Source organism: Mastigoproctus giganteus, chromosome 2 (genome assembly GCF_048544385.1).
Source record: "Mastigoproctus giganteus isolate SK-2022 chromosome 2, ASM4854438v1, whole genome shotgun sequence".
NCBI lineage: Eukaryota > Metazoa > Arthropoda > Arachnida > Uropygi > Thelyphonidae > Mastigoproctus > Mastigoproctus giganteus.
This window is the reverse complement of record NC_143576.1, coordinates 246,619,168-246,638,508: the sequence shown is the minus strand read 5'-3', so window position 1 is coordinate 246,638,508 and position 19,341 is coordinate 246,619,168. Positions and strand designations below refer to the sequence as shown.

The following is a 19,341-nucleotide window of genomic DNA, read 5'->3' as shown; positions in this document are numbered from 1 at the left end:
CCTACTCCGGACGCCTATAAAAATGAGATTTCGTTATATCGTGGTCTTGGAAACACCGCTGGTCGTTCCCTGGTTAAATCACTGCTAGGGGCCCACAATTGGACTGGCGACTGCTGATTTGTCTGCTATCCATCAGCTCTTGGAACACCTTGACTACTGCACTCCGCGAACAACCCCGCAAGATTCTCAGCGTAATACTGCCATTCTTCAACCAATACCCGACAATCATCCCGTTTTCGAAGTCTGTCAGATCACATCCGTTGCTCATGTCGATCAAGTTCGTATGGACTGAATGCCACGAACCTACAATATCACATTTACCGCGACTCGTGTGCCACCAGGCGGGAAGGAACCGCCGATTGCTAAAACAGAAGAATGGTCATAATGCTTTGACTGGACAAACTTTGAGCTGTAATAAAAGTTCTAAAAAGTTGATAGTAAAAAAAATAAATAAATTTTCTGTTTATATTCTGAGCCATTCACCTAGGGTCAAGGGAGTTTATATGACAGAGAACACAAGAACGTTACCGTATTTAGCAATCAAGTGAGTCTTAACTGTTATATCTCCACGTTGAAGAAGGCTTGGTTGATTGCTGGGTACGGTTATGACCTTTGATTTCCGAATGTGCGTTTTTTTCGGCCTGGGAGAGAACCGTTGGAGACTAGCTGTTTGTTTCTGAGTCATATTAGAAATTACAGGGCCCATCACCAGTTACAGTAATCTTCCACAAGGCAAGGCAAGATCTTTCCCAAATCTTTTTTTTATTTTTTATTTTTATGAATTACCAAATCTAACAGTTTCTCGTTTCATGTTCAGTTCTTCCGTTGGCTTCCAAACATAAAATCAACGACCAATATCTCACGATATTAATTCGTTCTTGAAGATACTGGATTGTTTTTGATCATCTTTAACGTCTCCCCGTCCTTTAGTAAATTCTTACTAAATAGAATAGGCGTTGTGCTATAGACCAACACAACAATATGAACACTTCAGACAAGAATTATTGAACAACACTCAACCCATTAGGACGGATAACCTCGACATTTTGATTCAAGATGGTAAGATACTCACAAAATTGCAGGAAACACAGAATAAAGTATTAATATATCGAAGTGTTTTCACTTTAGTAAAGACATTTTAATCCACCTAAAAACATCCAGCCACCAGCTCTAAATATATTCCCTTAATGTCCTACCTTACTCTTCTTTTTTTTTTCTTTTTCTTTTTCTATCAACGCAAGCCAGTTGGAGAGAATTTTTTTCCCCCACCTTCATTAAGTTTACTGTTTAGACTATGCATTAAAATTCAGTCCGAAGAGACCAAATCTTTCTTCATTCAAAGTTTATGGGTGCCTGTTGGTTTCGGCTTTGATCCAAGAACTTCAATCTCTAAATTACTGGGACACGCATTCGAGAAAGGAACTAAAATCATTGCTTTGTGTCGATGAGAGAAGATCGTCTGATGTTATTGTAACCGAGCTACTTCGCACGTGCTGCAGTGCGACCCTCCTCAAAGTAAATTCCATCTACCCCACTAAAAAAAAAAAAAAATGCTGATTTATTGTCCTGTAAAAATTTACGTTTGAGTTAGTCCAAATGACTGATTATTCTGAAAGTGCTCTAGATAGCCGAAATTCGGATGATTGGATAAGTAGTCGAGCTGCAGCTCTAGCAGATATATCTACACATCCCTTATGATTGCAGAATTCAAATAAATTGTCGGGAAAATGGCCAGGAGAACTAATTTAAAGAGGTGCCAATACTTTTTTGAAGGTGGTGTAAACAATGTAACTCTGCTGAAGCCAGACACCGTTAAAATACAGGTTGCGTGTTGTAAACACAGTTTCAATACATTCAGAATTTAGTTCGTTTTGAATTCCCCCAACCCAAAGTGATTTTTTTTTCCCGTTAACGATATTAATACACGTAAGTATACAACCAAACTACATCTTATGATTGTGTATATTCAAACGGCGTAAATATTGAGGATGAAATCTGTTTATCCTTTTGTTAAAATACCCTTTTACTGTGCCCCGCCTATTTCCCAACAAGTCCTTGCGTGTAAAGAGTCCATTATTATTATTTTTTTGCTGCTTCCTTTCAGATACGCTGTTTTGGCTAAGCCTAAAATGCAAATATTTCCAACATCTGCGTCAACATGCGATTACATTTTGCTCGCGTGCAAGTTGGAAAGCATGCACGAGTAAGCATTATGAGCCATACAGTGAGCAAATTCCCAATGTTAATTAAGATGTCAGTCTCTACATGCTTTGCTCTTATCTGTAGGATATTTTATAGTTCATCCGTGCAGGGGTTTGGCAGTTCCATTATTTCGAAATGGGAAGTTTCTGTGAGGCTGATGGCAGACAGTCTAAAATAGCGTATTGTACATCTAGTAGTAGATATAAATTGTTCTTAGATATATCCGATGCATTTGGCCAATTTATTTTGTCCAAAAATGCGTCCAGTAATAAAATCTATTTATCATTTTTAATAATACCTAACTGTATAATGCAAAGAAGCCACAGGCTTTTGTTGCACTGGCAAAAAAAAAAAAAAAAATATATAAATAAATAAATAAAAATAATAAATTATATATATATATATGTATATAAATAATTAATATGTATAAATTAAAAATTAATATATATTTATTTATTAATTAATTTATATATAAATTAATTAATAAATATATAAAAATTTATAGCTCCTAAATATATAAAAATATATAGTAAAAATACAAAGCTCTTAGCATTTATTAAAAAATTAATACGTCTAGCTGGCGGTCGGAGACCAATTGAGGATGGATAAAATCTCATCTGTACAGGATCCAATTTATCCATATGATATTGCCCGGATGTATCTCGTAATGGGTCGCGGCACATAAACAGACGTTAAACTATAGAAAGGCCTGCCCGCGCCAGTTATCTATCCTCCGTCTGGTCATCGCTACTGTCTAACCTTTTCTGACCTTTCCCACCCGGGAATCCTTGACGCTGGCATATCACGTGTCATTGTCTCTTTAAAGTTCTTATGGCGGGTTTCAAAACATCGCAATGATAATGGCAGCCTCGTGTAGTATGATATTCAGAAGGAGGTATCTCCTTAGAGTATCGGCAAGGAATTTTAAATCACGTGTATATATTACACGCACGGGCTTCTCGTGTAATGTCACCATTTCACTGATGTTTTGAATGTCCTTCATTTTATGTCTCGAAATATCTTGTGACAGCGCTCACATAGGCGCGTGGTATCTCGATTTCTGGCAATAACTTTGCCCTGTTTATATTCAAATTACACTAATAAAATCTCCTTTTAAATGTGAAACTTGAACTTTATTCTAAGTCATTTACGTCAGGCTGTTGTATCATTAGATATTTTCTAACAGAAAGCTGTTTTTCTACGAATGAGTAATGAATGGAGATTTTTTTTTTTTTTTTGGAAAACCATCGATTTACAAAAAGCACATTTGTTGGTTAAAAAAAATATATTCCAGAGATGCTTCCTTCTCTGTCTCTCTTTTAAAAGCCGCTTCGAAGCACGTAGAGGAAACAAATTATGCAGGCGAATAATGAGGTCGTTGTGTGTCCTTACATAGACCTCGTAATAACATAAAAATGTACATACCACTCTCTGGATTGCCCGGAAAGCATTTCGCTGTTGGCTGAATGACAATTTGCGCGTGGTTAGACGAAAATATCATTCCTTTATTCCCTTAGGAGAATGTTCCTAGCATGGAACGGATATATAATTTATATAGTTTATTCCTTCCTATAACAATTACTATAATTAACGTCACTGTTAAAATTGCAATTAAGGCACCTTGATATTCGCTGCGCTTAAAATGCTCAGATTAATCTGTCACAGAGAAACCATTTTTTTTTTCTGTTAAATTACAGAAGTTACAGCCATGAAGACTTCTAGTTATCGAAATACTAAAATATATGCGGACAAACTTCTTTTTAAAGATAACTCACCTGCATTAAATATTTATAATCCTATATTTATTATCGAAATTGGAATTAATAATATTGTCAAGATCACCTTGAAGTATTTTTAACACGAATATCCTAACCGCTCTCCTTCGATAAAAAAAAAAAAAATCCACATATTGTCTTTTGTGTGTTATATCAAATTGCGCATGCTTGCCAAGTTCATCTAGGATTTCCTAGGAGTATAACTTAAGAAAAACAAATATAGGAAGTTTTTGCAACGATAAATAGATAACTTAGCTTTTTAAATACCTTGTTCGGAACTAAAATAGAATTGAGCTCAACTTCTCGCGTTTCATTTTTTAATACAATTTTTTTTTTTACAAAACGTATTGCATCTGCTGTAGAGATTATACTATGTGCTGCTTGTCAAAGTTAGTTTCGTAATCACTCATGGGCATTATTCGAAACAATTTTCATCGTCATTTACTTTTATTTCTCTGCGCGTATGTTTGTGCATCTCCACATAAAAAAGACACTACAGTTCAGAAGTATATCAAATTGTTCAAGCTTTTTAAATACTTTCTTTCGTGCCATAAATTCTATGGCATTCTTTGAGGAGCAAAAAATGCACTTAAACACGGCTAAAAGTTTTCTACGCTCGCCGAGTTTGAATGTTGAGATGGTTTGTAATACATTGAAACAACTTCGCTGGAAAAACAAATGCAAGTAAGCATTTTATTTCAGATGATAAATTATAAGAATATGTATTCAATTTAGTTCTATGGCATTTACGGTTGCGTGCTAGTGACTCTCGATTTGCTTGTAGCTATTACGTCAACTTTAAAGAAAAGTGTTATTGTTGCTATGGGGACCACGCGCCTGCTGCTCGTGTTGTGGTATGGTGGTTGAAATATAGCAGATTTGCACAGCTATATATTCTACGCCATATTTAGGCAATTTATTTTAAATCTTAATTTAAAAACTGTCAGGAATATGCGTAAATTGCCCTACGGACGTTACGTACATAAATCTCGTGTATATTGTTTCTCTTTTCCTGCGGGTGTATTTATTGCGTGTACTTTTACGTCAATGTAAGAACATTTAAAGTTACTGTTAAGAATCCTTGATAAAAAAAAAAAAAAGAAAGAAAAAAAAGTCATGATGGCAGTAGCATGCAACATCTTCTTCTATAATGGGTTTTTTCATTACTTCCAGACAACCGGAAACAATAAATTTTACGATAGCTATTAAAGCATGTTTAAGCATCTCAATTAAAAACAGCATAAAATTATTGCGCCTACCACAACACTTTCGTGGTAGTAGCTATAGAAGTACATTTTACGTCAGCACACATCTTCCACTAGAGCTAATCCTAGCGGTGTAATTTGGAAACTTCATTTTTAAAAATTCTCTCAGCTCTCAACAGAAGTCAAGGATGGAAAATATCTTGCCATTAATTTATGTTAAAATTTCTAATGCTGCTCTTTTTATTTTCTTTCTTTTTTTGTGTATAGCTACAATAGTCTCCATGTATATCCGACACCTGTATGTAATCCGATTCCTTTTAAACTTGATCCGGTGAAGTACCGAGAACATGGTTTGGACTTCCTCGCTGCAATTACCACACCAAAGTGAACACCAGACAACCGATTCCATCAAACGAAATGTTGACCTCTCCAAGGTGCAGTGAGCTAAAACTTTGTTAGGAACCGCAGAGCGTTCATTCTTAATATGGTGTTCTGAGTAGTACCCAAGTGTAGAGTAAATACTATATTTTGGAAAGATTGGCAGGGGTCAAGTGTTAAGCTGAATTTTACCGAATTATTGCTTTAGAGCAGTATGTATTTGTGTATCTATAGGAATGTTGCTCTAGAAAATTTTATAGAAAATAGCCAAAGGAAAGCGACCAGCAATACCGATATTAAAATATAAAAATATAATAAGAAAATAATAAGAAAATAAAAATACTTAAAATAAAATAAAGATATAAATATATACAATATATATTTTTCAGATGAAGTAAATCAGATTTCAATCGCTAGTTTACAAAATAAAAAAAGTAAGAAAGAAATACTATAAAAATTTTAGAGGAATACTTATAAAATAAATAATAATTTTTATGAATTTACCTTAAAACCTTTTTCCTTCATGGGTTTTTTCCCGCCCTTTGACGGGTACTGGTACCAAGTGCATGGGATGGTTGGGTGTGTCCAGTTAGAATTAGCATTAGCAGTGGCAAATGACGCACTGCAAGAAAGCAATCTTATACAACAGCAGCAAAAGGGGGAAAAGAAAAAAAAGAAAAAGAAAAAAAAAAGCGACATCTCCCATTTCACTTATTCATTCTATCCAACAGTATATTATTATTATTATCTGTTTATTTCTCTTTCGAGACACCCATAAACAGCATGTAGCTAGAGGGTGTGGTTACATTATTTCAGTATGTACAAGCATATTTACATGAACTTATTTACAAAATTTGGAGGTGATAAAAACACAGAGCATGTGGTTAATGAATGAATTATTAAGTTGGTTTAATTAATTACTAAATGGCGCCTCCGTAGCCAGGAGCAGTAGTGCGTGCGTAACACCCGCTTCTTGATTAGACTGGGGTTCGAGCCCGTGACCACCAAATACGGAGGATGTCGAAAGGTCAGGGAATGACCATCGCAATCCCCAGAGCAATATGGCCTTAGTTGCCAATGCTCCTAAAAACCAAACAACAACTACTAAATAATTGTTAAAAGCTAAATATTATTATATAAATTATTAAGTTAGTATTCTTATTATATTTGTACCTACCGGTACACATTACCAAAGATTTCTGCCCTATACATTTTGTCTGTACATAGTTTCTCTGGATCTATATTTAAATTATTAACAGTATTTTCTGGGAAGAATCTCCCCAGAGTCCAATTGAGTCAATTCGCACTTGAGACTTGATTCTTCCCTGTTTATTCTCGGTCGTATCATCCGATGGCGGGTGATCACGTTTCCCACTTTCGGCGCATCTATTCTCTCCGTTAGTAGCTTTGCCAGAGTTAAGATGTTTCTGGTTATGATGGTATACTTTCAGGGTGTGATGTCCAGATTGGCAAATAAGACCGCTCTTGAAATGGTAAACGGTTTCCCGGCGATCTTATTTAGCCATCTCAGGAGCCAGTATTCTACTCCTAAGAAGGCCTTGACGTTGTTCTCGGGGGCCGATGACCAGATAGTCGATGCGTACAACGGAATCGGTGTAATGCATTTAAGGATGTATTGAATCATAAGATGAGGGCTTCGGAGACCGGTGAGTTCTTGTCTAGTGCTCCAGAGCGCTGCGTATGTCATTTTCCTAATGTGTTCGAAGTGAGTTGTATGAAGTTTAATCCTTCATCCCACTTAAGGCCAAGTTCGACATGTGCGGGGAAATTTTGGACTCTGGTATTATTCACAAAAATCGTAATTTCATTTTTTTTTCTTTTTGTTGGTGAAGGTCATTTGGGCAGTTTTCTTTTCTTTTCTTTAAGTTTCAGACCAATGTAGTGTAGATATTCTTTTAGCTTCCTGATTGTCTTGTTTGCTTCCTCGGATAGATGGGGTGCGGTTTCTTGTTCTTTAGAGGTTACAAAAAATTTCAAATTGTCAGCATATGTAATAAATTGTTCACAGTTTTGAGCTAAAAATGGGGCTAGTGCTATTGCGAAGAAGGTGGCGGACAATACGCCCCCCTTAAGGTACTCCCCTGGAGATACAGTAAGTTGCTGTTTGTTCCCCGTTTACTGCGATAATATGTCTTTCTTGAGGGTGTTAGTCAGAATGCTTAATATGTAGTTCTTCCTTGATTTTATTTAAGCTATCAACTTCCACAACAACAGATGGAAGTTTGTTCCAACAATAAACCACCCGTTGGCTAAAGGCAAACTTCCGCACATCTATTCTGCAACTGTCCTTCTTCAATTTGAATTTGTTCCATATGCAGCATGACCATTGTTTTTCCAATGGGATAATCATCTCCTTTTCCCTGCTGGGAAAATTTCTGTATATCGACAGAAACCCCAAGCTGCAAATGGATTGAGTTTACAATCCATTTCCAATACTAATAATTACTAATACTAACAAACGATACATGGTAGATGACTCTCATCAACCGGTGCAATACCACCACTTTGCTTATTGGAAGCTTGGTTTTTTTTTTTTTTTGTTTGGTTCAAAAACGACTACGGTTATAATGCACCATGTCACTTACTGGCCTGAAGTAATGAAACCCATGTTTAGTTTCCAGAACAAAGTTTCCGACATACCCTATCTCCTTCAACATGCATATTACTACTAGTACTAATACCAACTATTACCACTAGTAATACAAAAATAAACCATTTACGATTTGCAGATGACATTGTGGTCATAAGCCACGATCCCAAAGAATTAGAGGAAAATCTTTATCATTTATGCACAGTTAATAAGGATTTTGGACTAAAGATGAATATGGCTAAAACAAAAGTAATGATGAACAAGTATGCCACAGAAAGGGAAATAATGATTGAAGGAGCAGTAATTGAAAAGGTGGAGTCATATACTTATCTGGGACAAGTTATTAGCTGTAATAATGATAAATGGCTGGAAGTCAAGAGAAGAATAAATTTTGGATGGATAACATTCAGGAAATATAGTCACATACTGAAGAGCAATATCCCAGTTTGTCTGAAACGTAAAATAATGAACCAATGTATACTCCCCACCATGACTTATGGAAGTGAAATTTGGGCACTCACCAAAAGAATGGAAGAGAAGCTGGGAACTACACCGCGAAGAATGAAACGAATGATATTGGAAATGAGACTGTTAGATAAGAAGAGAAACACATGGATTAGGCAGCAAACTCAAGTAAAGGACATTCTTATCAAAACTAAAGAACTAAAATGGTCTTGGGCAGGACACATAGCTCGAAGGCATGATGGCAGATGGACTAAGAAAATAACAGAATGGTACCCAAGAGGAGCTAGAAGAAAACCTGGAAGACAAAGGCGGAGATGGATAGATGAAATTCATGAGTTTGTGGGTAGTAAACGGATGGCCAGTGCTCAAAACAGAAGGAACTGGAAAGTTGCTGGAGAGGCCTTCATCCTGCAGTGGATTGAAAATGGCTGATGATGATGAATACAAATATAATATAATACTATAATAAAATAATAATATAATACTAACAATTTGGCGGTAGTGACTCGCATTAACCGGTACAATACCACGCTTTGCTTATTGGAGGCTTGAAGGGGCGAAACCCATATTTAGTCTCTAGAACAAAGTTTCCGGCTCCCCACCCCACTCCTTTAACCCATGCACAGTACTAAGTACTATAGGTTTTGATACTTTTCGTGTTTTGGTTTTTAATAATAAAATAAAAAGGCTCCAGACGTTGCAATTTGCAGAACTAAAGCCTTTCTTGGTAAGAGCATCCTTTATCTCCCTCGTAAATATGTTTGAGAAAGAGAAAATTGCCCAGAGCTGTAACCGAAGGTATTATGGTTGCTACTGCAGAGTATTCAGGTGTGTCGAGTTTTTCTATTTACGAGCAATAAGTGATACGTTGTTTAGCGCCCCAATAGGAAAAGCTCCTGTAGAATTGTTCCAGGTTGAGATAAAGTTCATAGTTCTCTCTTTCTCAATGATCCGCAAACTTTACAGATAAAATAAAAATTAGTGGTATTTCTAGAACACACTACCGCATAGATACTAGCCTGAAAGTTCAGTACTAGAAAGGATCGCACGCTAGAATACTTCAGCTGGTTTTATTTTATAAAATCACCAAAGCAGAATTCCCAGAGATTGGCTAATTGGCAGTTTATTCCACCCCAGTTTCAATCAGTCAAAGGTACTGTAGTACTAGACAGATATAAATGACACTGCCGATACAGGTGCTGTTTAAAATTGACACGCCATTAAAATGGGCTCAGCCAGGGGCATATTGCGACACCTGGAATGTCTCTCCACCAGTTGTAGGAATGAACTTCGATTAATATTTACTAGATTTTTTCTTTTGGAAACTTGGCTTTTTAATCCCGCATATAGCAACCACCATAGAATACACAAAATTTCTGTACACAGTACAATGACAGCATTTGCTTTAAAAAAAAAAAAAAAAAACGCCGTCTGGACTCCTCCAGACGGCGCCTCCGTAGCCAGGAGCAGCAGTGCGTAGCACACGCTTCTTGATTAGACCGGGGTTCGAGCCCGTCACCACCAAATACGGAGGATGCGGAAAGGTCAGGGAATGACCACCGCATATCCCCGGAGCAATATGGCCTTAGTTGCTAATGCTCCTAAAAACCAAATAACAACAACTCCTCCAGACTTAGCTTTGAAGATCTGGTATGTTCCCTCGCGTCAGTCTGAAACTCCACAACATACGTGTTGCTTTCACTGAAGAATGTTGTTCTCCAATAAGTTTTTGTTTTGCTTCGAAAATGCTCCCTAGTGAATTTGCCTTTAGTGCCAATTAGCTCATAGCTGTTTTGTAACTGTCTTGCTGCATAGTCTATCTATGGCATCCCGTTCTTCTCTGTAAATGCAAGTGTGTTTTGGCAGCTTTGAAATATAAGGTTAAAAGGAATATCTTCCAAACGGAGCATTTATAATTAACCCACACTGTGGAGAGATTCCAGTTCCAAAAGTATCTGGCTTTCGGTAATTCTATCCAAAGGACACATATCTTTTATACCTTGCTTGGTCCCTTTATTAAGGCCGATAGGACTTGTGCGCTGTGGTCTTATTTAGGCAGATGAACGCAATCTTAGTAAGAAAAACAAGAAGCTCACAAAAAATGATGACCCAAAAACAAATATGGCAGATGCTACACTGAACGGATTGAGGAGACTTTATACACCTCCCCTGGACATCACGTTCCTCAGAACTCAATCCATTTGCGCATCTCTGTGACGAACTGGACTGATATCTTTGACACGCCCTTCTACCTACATCTCTGCAACAATTTCAAGATATTTTGCAGACTACTTCCCCCTGTCCGGTCCCCTTCTTTTTAAGAATCTCATAGACCCTGTAGCAAGACTGTTAGAACAGTAATTAGGGCGAAAGACGAATCAACGCGCGATTAGGACATATTCCAAATAAAGTGACCAGTCGGTGTATAAATATTTGCAAAATATATTATATAATATATTCTGCAGGATAAGAATCGAAACTGGGAATTTGAGATTCTAATGTAGATACAAAATACCCATTCAGTTTGTCAGCAACCTGAACAGGATCATCAACAGTCAAACCATCGATAACGAGTGGACCAATTTGATTCATCCCCTTCTTTCTAGTGTTTATATACGTAAAGACGTCTTTATTGCTTTTCTTTGCATCCTTCGCCATAGATTTCTTGTGATCTGCCTTCGCTTGCCTAACCTCATTTGTAACTTGATTACAGACTAGTTTATATCTACCTTAGGCTTCTGTGTCATCTGGTAATTTATATGCATCCCATGCATTTTTGTTCTCTGCCACGAGTCTCATTAGTTCATCTGACATCCATTTGGACCTAAACCTTGAACAATATTTCGAATTTGCTGTTGATAACTTCATCAGTTGATCCGACTGTGTAGAATTTAAAAAATCTCTGATGTAGTCAAAACTGAAATTTTCTTCCTTTCTCTCTCACAAGCGATTTTCGGAAGTCCATGATCATTATGCCAAGAGTATCTGAAGGAGTACTGGATATTCCCAAGATTAGTTCTTGCACTCGGGTCACCTGACTCGATCCTACCCACATCTTAATGTTCAGTTTTAGCAATTCAGAATCTTAATTGGTAACTTTTCACTGTGTATACTTTCGTTCTAAGCTTTGGAAATAGGTCCTCTTGTCTTCAGTCGTGGATGGAAGAAATCAACATCAGCTTTACTACATTAAAAGAAATTAATATAAAACTACTCGGAAACATTAGGATAGAAGGAATAAAACTGGAAACCCTTCATGAAACTGTCTTATTCCTTGAACAAATTTTAAAACCCTCCGGATTAATTCTTGTACACGTTGCTAAGTTTGGATATTCAATTTAAGGAAAAACAAAACTCAGCTCTAGGGCTGGACAGTCTTTGTCCAGCATGTTCACTAATCACTGTCTGGAAGCCAAAGCGTGAACGCTGTCATGTCATGTGGGTGTTGAACGCGAGATTATCAAGCACAGAAAGAAAAGGAAGCGGAAAGTCTGACCAAAGCGTCTCGTTAGTGTTCATTACTGGCATTGAGTAAAAGGAAACGAACTCTCCCCCTCCCACCTTCCTTCCCTTCTTCTCCATCCACCTCTCCCTTTAGACAGTAATGAGATGTCTTCGGTGATGGCAACGGCCGATAAACGGGTTTGAACCCCGTCAACTAGCGACTAATGATGTTAAAACTCTGCTAATGACGAAACACAAATAAACAAAAGGGGTTAAGGCATCCAGTCAAGAAAAATACAAAAGTCCAGCCGTCCTCAGCTAAAAGTAGAGACAAAAGGATCGGTTCGGGAGTAATGATTCCCGGCCGAATATCTTAAACTCAAGGACATTGTATTCTTCGCCTTTCTGCGCGTTTCTGTCTTCCGTTTGCCTCTTCACCCTTTTCTTTTTTCGTGGACTACGCGGGACTTAACCCCTCGCCTCGCCAACTGTTTCCACTTAAGACGTCACAAAAATCTCACTTCGCCGCGGGAGACTCGGGCCGCTGTGTCACTCTTCGAGCAGGGTCACATGTGGCTAGACGCTCGACGCAGGAAGATGCCGGGTCTTTTCTCGTCTGCTTTGCGGAGAAAAGCGCTAAGACGCGAACGGTTATTTAAAGGTATGGAGTCATCGCTCTTGACGCCGACTGGGAACAAAATGGTTCGCTAGTACCGGAACAGACGTGTAATAACACCGGAGTAAGTCGTTAAGAACGAGACTACCGATGCAGCACTGTTGATTTGCAGTGTCTGCACTGTAGTTGCCTTCAGCCGGGCTTTTGTATGGCGAATGGTAAGTATTATCGATTTTCAAAGTTTGTCTCGAGTAATATATCACAATGGAGAAAGTATTTGCACTTGTTGCCTGTAGTTATCTGTCATGCCTCCAACGAACTGTTTTTATTATTTATATTTGCCAAATGTACACGAATAATTATAGGAATATAATATCCATTTGTTGTTGTGCACAGTTTAGTGGCTACCCGAAATAAACACGTCAATAAACCACGAAGCATTAAAAAAATAATAAAAAGAAATCGGTGTTCGTTTCAATTTCACGTCAAGTTATGACGTATTAAAATGAATGCACATTTCTTTTGCAGCTTTTGACGTAACAATAAAAATTAAATATGCATTTCTTCTTTGACAGCTTTAACATAACAATAATGAAATAAATGTTTACTTCTGCTTTTGTAACTATGACGTAACAATCATACAAACCAAGCGCCAGATTTTGCAACCGTGGCAAACGATAAAAACAATATCGATTTCTGCTTTGGACAGTTGGAACTTAAAAATGCAGTTTATTTCTGCTTCTGCATGCGCTAATAAAATACTGTACACTATTAATTTTATAAACAAACAAAAGTAGGCAGAATCCGTTAATATATATATATTTTGGTAGTTGTTGGCGCATCGGCTTCTGTGGCCATAACGCACCTCCCAAGGTTTTTTTTGCAGTACTTTGATCCAAGCCCGAGGCGGGATTCGAAACCCGCGACCTTTGGGTTGCCAGGCACTTTACCCACCCGGCTAGCCCGGTCGGCGTTAATATATATAAAAATAAAATTGTAACCAAAAGGTACATTTTAATGCTACCACTACCAACCAAAGTGGGTTGATAAATGCACGTGGTGATGTGCCTATTGTAACATTACCTGAGTTTTGATCTTTAGGAGTCAGTTGTTATCATTTGCACACGTGACTGGCCACGTAACAATGCCGGCGAAATCGTGCACGTTTATTCAATGCCAGTAATGACGGCTAATTTTCTAGCGGCCATTTTCAAATTATGTATATTATCATTGCTAGGGCCAATTGTTTAAAGACTGTTACTACAAGGTCAATAATAGCTTTTGAATGTTACGTAAGATGCTGTGATTAAGGAGAAATGCCTAACTTGTTTCTTTCTTTCTCTTTTAACAAGCAACTTCCTTTTGAATTGTGTTGTCCGATTCTGCCTGGCGATTATGATTGCTAGATGGTTTCAGATAATCCTTTCGGATCATTTGCATACCCCTTGTTTCCAGCCAGCCATTTGTGGTACGTGCACGTGGGATAGTATGCCACTTGAAGAAAACAATTGTTTGAAGAAAGAATGCCCAGTTGGCCTTCTGCCTATGCACCGGCATACGTCAGCATGTAAATGACAATACTGGTGTGATCTTGAGTTGGTAGAACTGGGTCAAGGCACGCAAGTGCTGAGGTCAAGAAATCGGTGCAATATTTCTGTATCCTCTCCTGTCTCACAACCTTTGTTCCGGGATTCTGAGAGGTCGATGACAGAGAGGAGTAGTATTGACATTGCGTTCCGTTTATAATATGCAGCACGAGGGATATTTTCCTGAAATGGTAGCTGCACCTGCGCTCACGACACACTGCAGCTGCGCAGATTCTGTCGTAAGATATGGTATTGTGGTAGATATACGAATAAAAAAAAATGGTTTCTGGAAATGTAAATATTGACATCTGTTGCTAATGGCCAGTGTTTTTAGAGCTGCCTTACCTCGTTGTCATCTTCCATTAGTCTTCTGAGCGTGCCAGTATTAGTAGGGAGCCATTTTAACCTCCAGCGAACTCGTCCACTGCCGCTTTACGTTTTAGCAAAAATTCCAGCTATTTTGTTCCACATAATAAGTGCAATGTAATTTCTGGAAACTTCAGAAGAACTTGTCCGTTTTCTTGAGTTATTATGGCCAGCAGGATTTACTGCTGGCCATAATAACTCATTCCACTCTCTGTCACACACTTTCGGTTTCTGTTGCGTGCCTTTTCTGTAGATATTTCCATGGCCACTGTTCTTCCGAATTGACATTTGTAATTTCACTTGTCTTCCAACCAATCTGAACCCAGGCCAACTGTGAGCATCCATTCACTGCTGAACTCCAAATTGACAGAACTTTTCCTCTGTCTCATTTATCAACTACATACTTTAGGAAGGGGGAATTTCATTAAAATGCACAAAGCTCTGAGGGAAATTAATAAAATGAATGACGGAGGAATATTCTCACTGGTGATTGAGAGAAGAGTTAAAGGGGGCAACTATAAATTCTTAGGGAAGAACGGGAGAATAGTCGTTATGAAGTTTACCTTCGAGCAACTTATTATGGAACATTGGAGTAAGTCGTCTGCAAGGAAGTAGTCGAGGCGGAGAGAATGGCAAAGTTTTACACTTTTTTGTAACTAATGATTAATGTTTAATATCTGGGAAATATTTTTGCGGTATCTATTTATAGAAACGACTTTTTTCCCCTTATGGACTTTGTCTAGAAACAGAGAAAAACCGAAAGAATTATTAGCATTCAGTGCCAGACTCGACTCCTTGCCTTTTTTTCCTCGGGAGAAGAGAATTGACATCTCTTTTTTCATGTGTACAGAATGCGTACTTATCTGACCTTCCAATGAAATCACAGCTGTTGCTATGCAAAAATTGCAGACGTTGCTAGAATCAGCACTCAATCCCTGCTGCATCGACTGCAAATTTTCCGGCGTTTTTTTGTTTTTCTTTCGCTCTCGGTACTGCTAGTGGTCACAAGCCGATAGTGAGGCTTCCTTCAAGGATTGTCTATTTATCTTCTAAACACCCGTTGCTAAATATCCGCTGTTTATGTTTTGCACAAGCTTCCATTAAACACGATATGCTGTCTTAAAAACACAGCTGGAAACAATATTAAAGATGTGAAACATAAAGCAAGTAGGGATACTTCTTTTCTTCCAGATATTGTTAGATTAAAATACATAGACCCATTATTTATTTCATTTATCGTCTTCACAATGTTCGGGAATAATCCAACATAAGAGGAAAGCCAGGACTCGATCAATAAATCTGTAACTGAACCGCGCAAATGAGTTTTAAAAATATCCTTAATTTTTCCTGCTTATACATTCTGGCATTTTTATCGTAATACCTCACGTTAGTAGCAGAACGTTTTGAAAGAAATTCAGTGGATAATTTCTTTACAGTGACTCTGATATAACGAGTGAGAAGCATCGTATAAAATTAGGTAATTCTTAAACAAACTGCAAAATTATATACACCTTACGTTTCGTTTATGTTGCATGTTATCATCATCAGAGGTACACAACTTCAGTAGCTCCAGCTTATCTCTATAATAAAAAGCTTTTGTTTTCTAAAGGGACATTTCCTTGGAAATAAATTGATATTAATAATAATAATTTGGAAAATAACAGAAGGGTGAACTTGGATTGAAACATGGGTGAAATTCGACAACACCCTGTCTTATTGCTCTATCAGGTACTAGTGCAGGTTTAATGCACTAGTACCTGATAGAGCAATAAGACAGGTACTAGTGTAGGTTTAATGTTGCTTGATGTCAAGAGTAATTTGCATAGTTATTGCAACTTTTCGATTCGTGCAACTCACACCATCCAATCTCACACCATCCGCTCACACTATCCACCATCGTCGATATCATCATGAAATGCAAGCATGACGGTACAACCGCCCAACAATTCATGTAGACCACAGACGCTCACTTGCTCTACGCGACCAGTGGGCATTCGTAAGAATAGTACGACAATCTCATCAAACAATCTTGCAGAACATCAACTAGAAGTTTAATACGTCATTAGGTATCGAAGTCTGTAGGAACACAATATGTATGGAGCTCTACAGGATCGTTTTCATGGGAGAGCGGCGGTGTATAAGCTAAACATCACTATCTGCAATCAGCGATCGCCTTGCATGGTGCAACGAATGCTGTAATTGGTTCGTAGAACAGTGGAAATCGGTTCCGATCAGATGAGTTGGCATGGGTGTGGTGGATGCCTAGAAACTTTACATGGTGCCGGCAAAGAATTTCGGAGGTGGGGTGGTTATAGTGTGGCTTTCTTTCTCATGGTATGGTTAAGGACCTTTGGTGGTTGTGTGAACAACCATGAACTCCATCCCTTGACACTTTGGACAGTTCCATGCGCCCTTCGATATGGCAGCTCTTTGGTACAGTCTCATATTTGTTTCAACTGGATAATGTACCGTGGCACATTGTAAATACTATTCGAGAAAGACTAAGTTTCAATAGCAAAAGCTTAATATACGGTACTCACCTTAGACGATCTGCAATTGTTGTTTGGGTGAATTGATGACTAAATTTTTTGGGGTTTGGGTAATTTAAAAATTGACAAGTTTACGGGATGAGAATAAATTAATTTAAAACGGAATTAAAATATGCGCAAGGAAGCAGAAGTGCACAACACCGTCCCTGGTTGTCATGAAAAATAAATTAATTAAAAACTTAAATATGTGAAACAGATGAGGCCAATAGTCATAACGATAGACTTTCGTTTTGTTAAAAACGTCTTCAGTTGGCAAAGTTGAGTGAAGAACGAACGCGTGCTGTAATTTCTATGCTCCCGTGATGCTCTTTGAGACATGCGGGAATCTCAAGTGTGTGAGATTCCAGACCGGGGAAAGGTTGGAGGGTAGTTTCGCATTTATGATGTTTAGTTAGTGGTGACGGAACCATTCTATGACGAGGGCTTCGTATTGGAGAATTTTGTAACTGGTTTTAAGTTCTACTATGGTAATGGCAGAATCAACTAGGGGGGGTGTGGTTGTGGGTATGGGCGTGTAATGTGAGCTCGGTGCTATATTGTCCTGTTCTGAACCTGTTATAGTGATAATATGCCCGTGTATTAGAGGTTTTTGTGGAACCAAACTTAGTTGTAGTGCTTCCAATATAGCAAGCGTTGCAATTTTGTTGGCATTTGATCAAATATACAATGCTGTTCATATCACTTGTCGGGTATTTGTATGTTTCTTTATATGTATTGAATAAGGATCCGAGTTTGTTGTATGCGGAAAATATGAGTGTAATATCTGCACCCGTGAACACCCGACGTTACTGTCCCGTGATATCACTATGATAGGGAAGGATGATACGTGTATTTGCTTTTTGATGTGTTTGGTTGAATTGTTAGTGTTACTTTTTGCAATGGAAATAATGTGTTGAATTAGATGAAATGGGTAGTTCCTAGCCATAAACTTTTTTGTGAGATATTGTAGTTCAGCGGATAAGTCATCTTGTGAAGTGCTGTATTTTATGGCGTTATCGATTTGATTGTAAAGAACGGATTTTTTTTGTGCTAAGTGGGTGGTGTGATACGAAGTGTAAATATTTCGTCTAAGGTGAGTACCGTATATTAAGCTTTTGCTATTGAAACTTAGTCCAACAACTCGGTACTTTAAGAATTCTATAATTATCTAATTAATCGAGAAAGATTCATGGACGTGAATTCGGCCATTGCAACCTTGTTTGAATGGCTGGTGCAGAGTCCCTATTAGATGAATTGTAACGTCGGGTAAGGGCCAAACCGACATATTCCGCACCGGTAACTCAACCTGACATTTTACTTCTGGAGAAATGGGGAACTACACATTCTGGACTATATCGTTCGTTGGAAGAAGGCTTCCCCCGAAGAGCGTATCTATGACACTGTGCCAAGGAGGGGCGAATACAACTGGAATGAGTGGCAGTAATGTCAATTTGAAACCGATTACGTACAGATATTTTTGGAGGGTATTACATCTGCAATCTGCAAGTTAGTGGTCAATGGGAAAAGTGAGTGTTAGGTTCTGTGGTTAGCAAGATGTATTCATATCAAATATAGTTTACTTATGTTTTGTTGGTGGGCCATGAATTTTAACAGAATACAGAGGTCAAAAGTTCAAAGCACGTTCAATAAACATGCGAATTATGAAGTCCTGTCATCATCAGCCATTTTCAATCCACTGCAGGATGAAGGCCTCTCCAGCAACTTTCCATTTCCTGCTGGTTTGTGCAATGGCCATCCATTTACTGCCCACGAACTCTTGAATTTCATCTGTCCATCTCCGTTGTCTTCCAGATTTTTTTTTAGTTCCTCTTGGGTACCATTCTGTTATTTTCTTAGTCCATCTGTCATCATGTCTTCGAGCTATGTGTTCTGCTCAAGTCCATTTCGGTTCTTTACTTTTGATAAGAATGTCATTTACTTGTGTTTGCTGCCTAATCCATGTGTTTCTCTTCTTATCCAACAGTCTGATTCCTATATAATTCATTGTGTAGTTTTTAGTTTTCGCTGTGTAGTTTTCAGCTTCTCTTCCATTCTTTTGGTGAGTGCCCAAGTTTCACATCCATAAGTCATGGTAGGGAGTATATATTGGTTTTTTATTTTCCATTTCAGACAAATTGGGATATTGCTCCTCAATATGTGACTAT

The 19,341-nt window shown here is 38.0% G+C and overlaps 1 protein-coding gene across 5 annotated transcripts in view; it reads left to right on the top strand.

Annotated features, from left to right (window-relative positions):
* The window catches only part of LOC150090345 (carbohydrate sulfotransferase 1-like), a 75,028-nt gene that overhangs the window by 26,428 nt on the left and 29,259 nt on the right, over window positions 1–19,341 (top strand). The window contains exon 1 of one of the 5 annotated variants that reach the window (XM_090389823.1): window positions 4,620–4,661. The exons of 1 other annotated variant lie outside the window; for it this stretch is intronic. Coding sequence is in view for 2 of the 4 variants with exons in the window: in XM_090389824.1 (XP_090245950.1) it covers window positions 12,905–12,914 (10 nt within the window). In the remaining 2 variants the exon portion in view is untranslated. Of the gene's footprint in view, window positions 1–4,619; window positions 4,662–12,635; window positions 12,915–18,174; window positions 18,270–19,341 lie in introns of those variants that run through there. 3 more of the 5 variants (XM_090389824.1, XM_090389820.1, XM_090389822.1) reach the window with 3 other exon arrangements.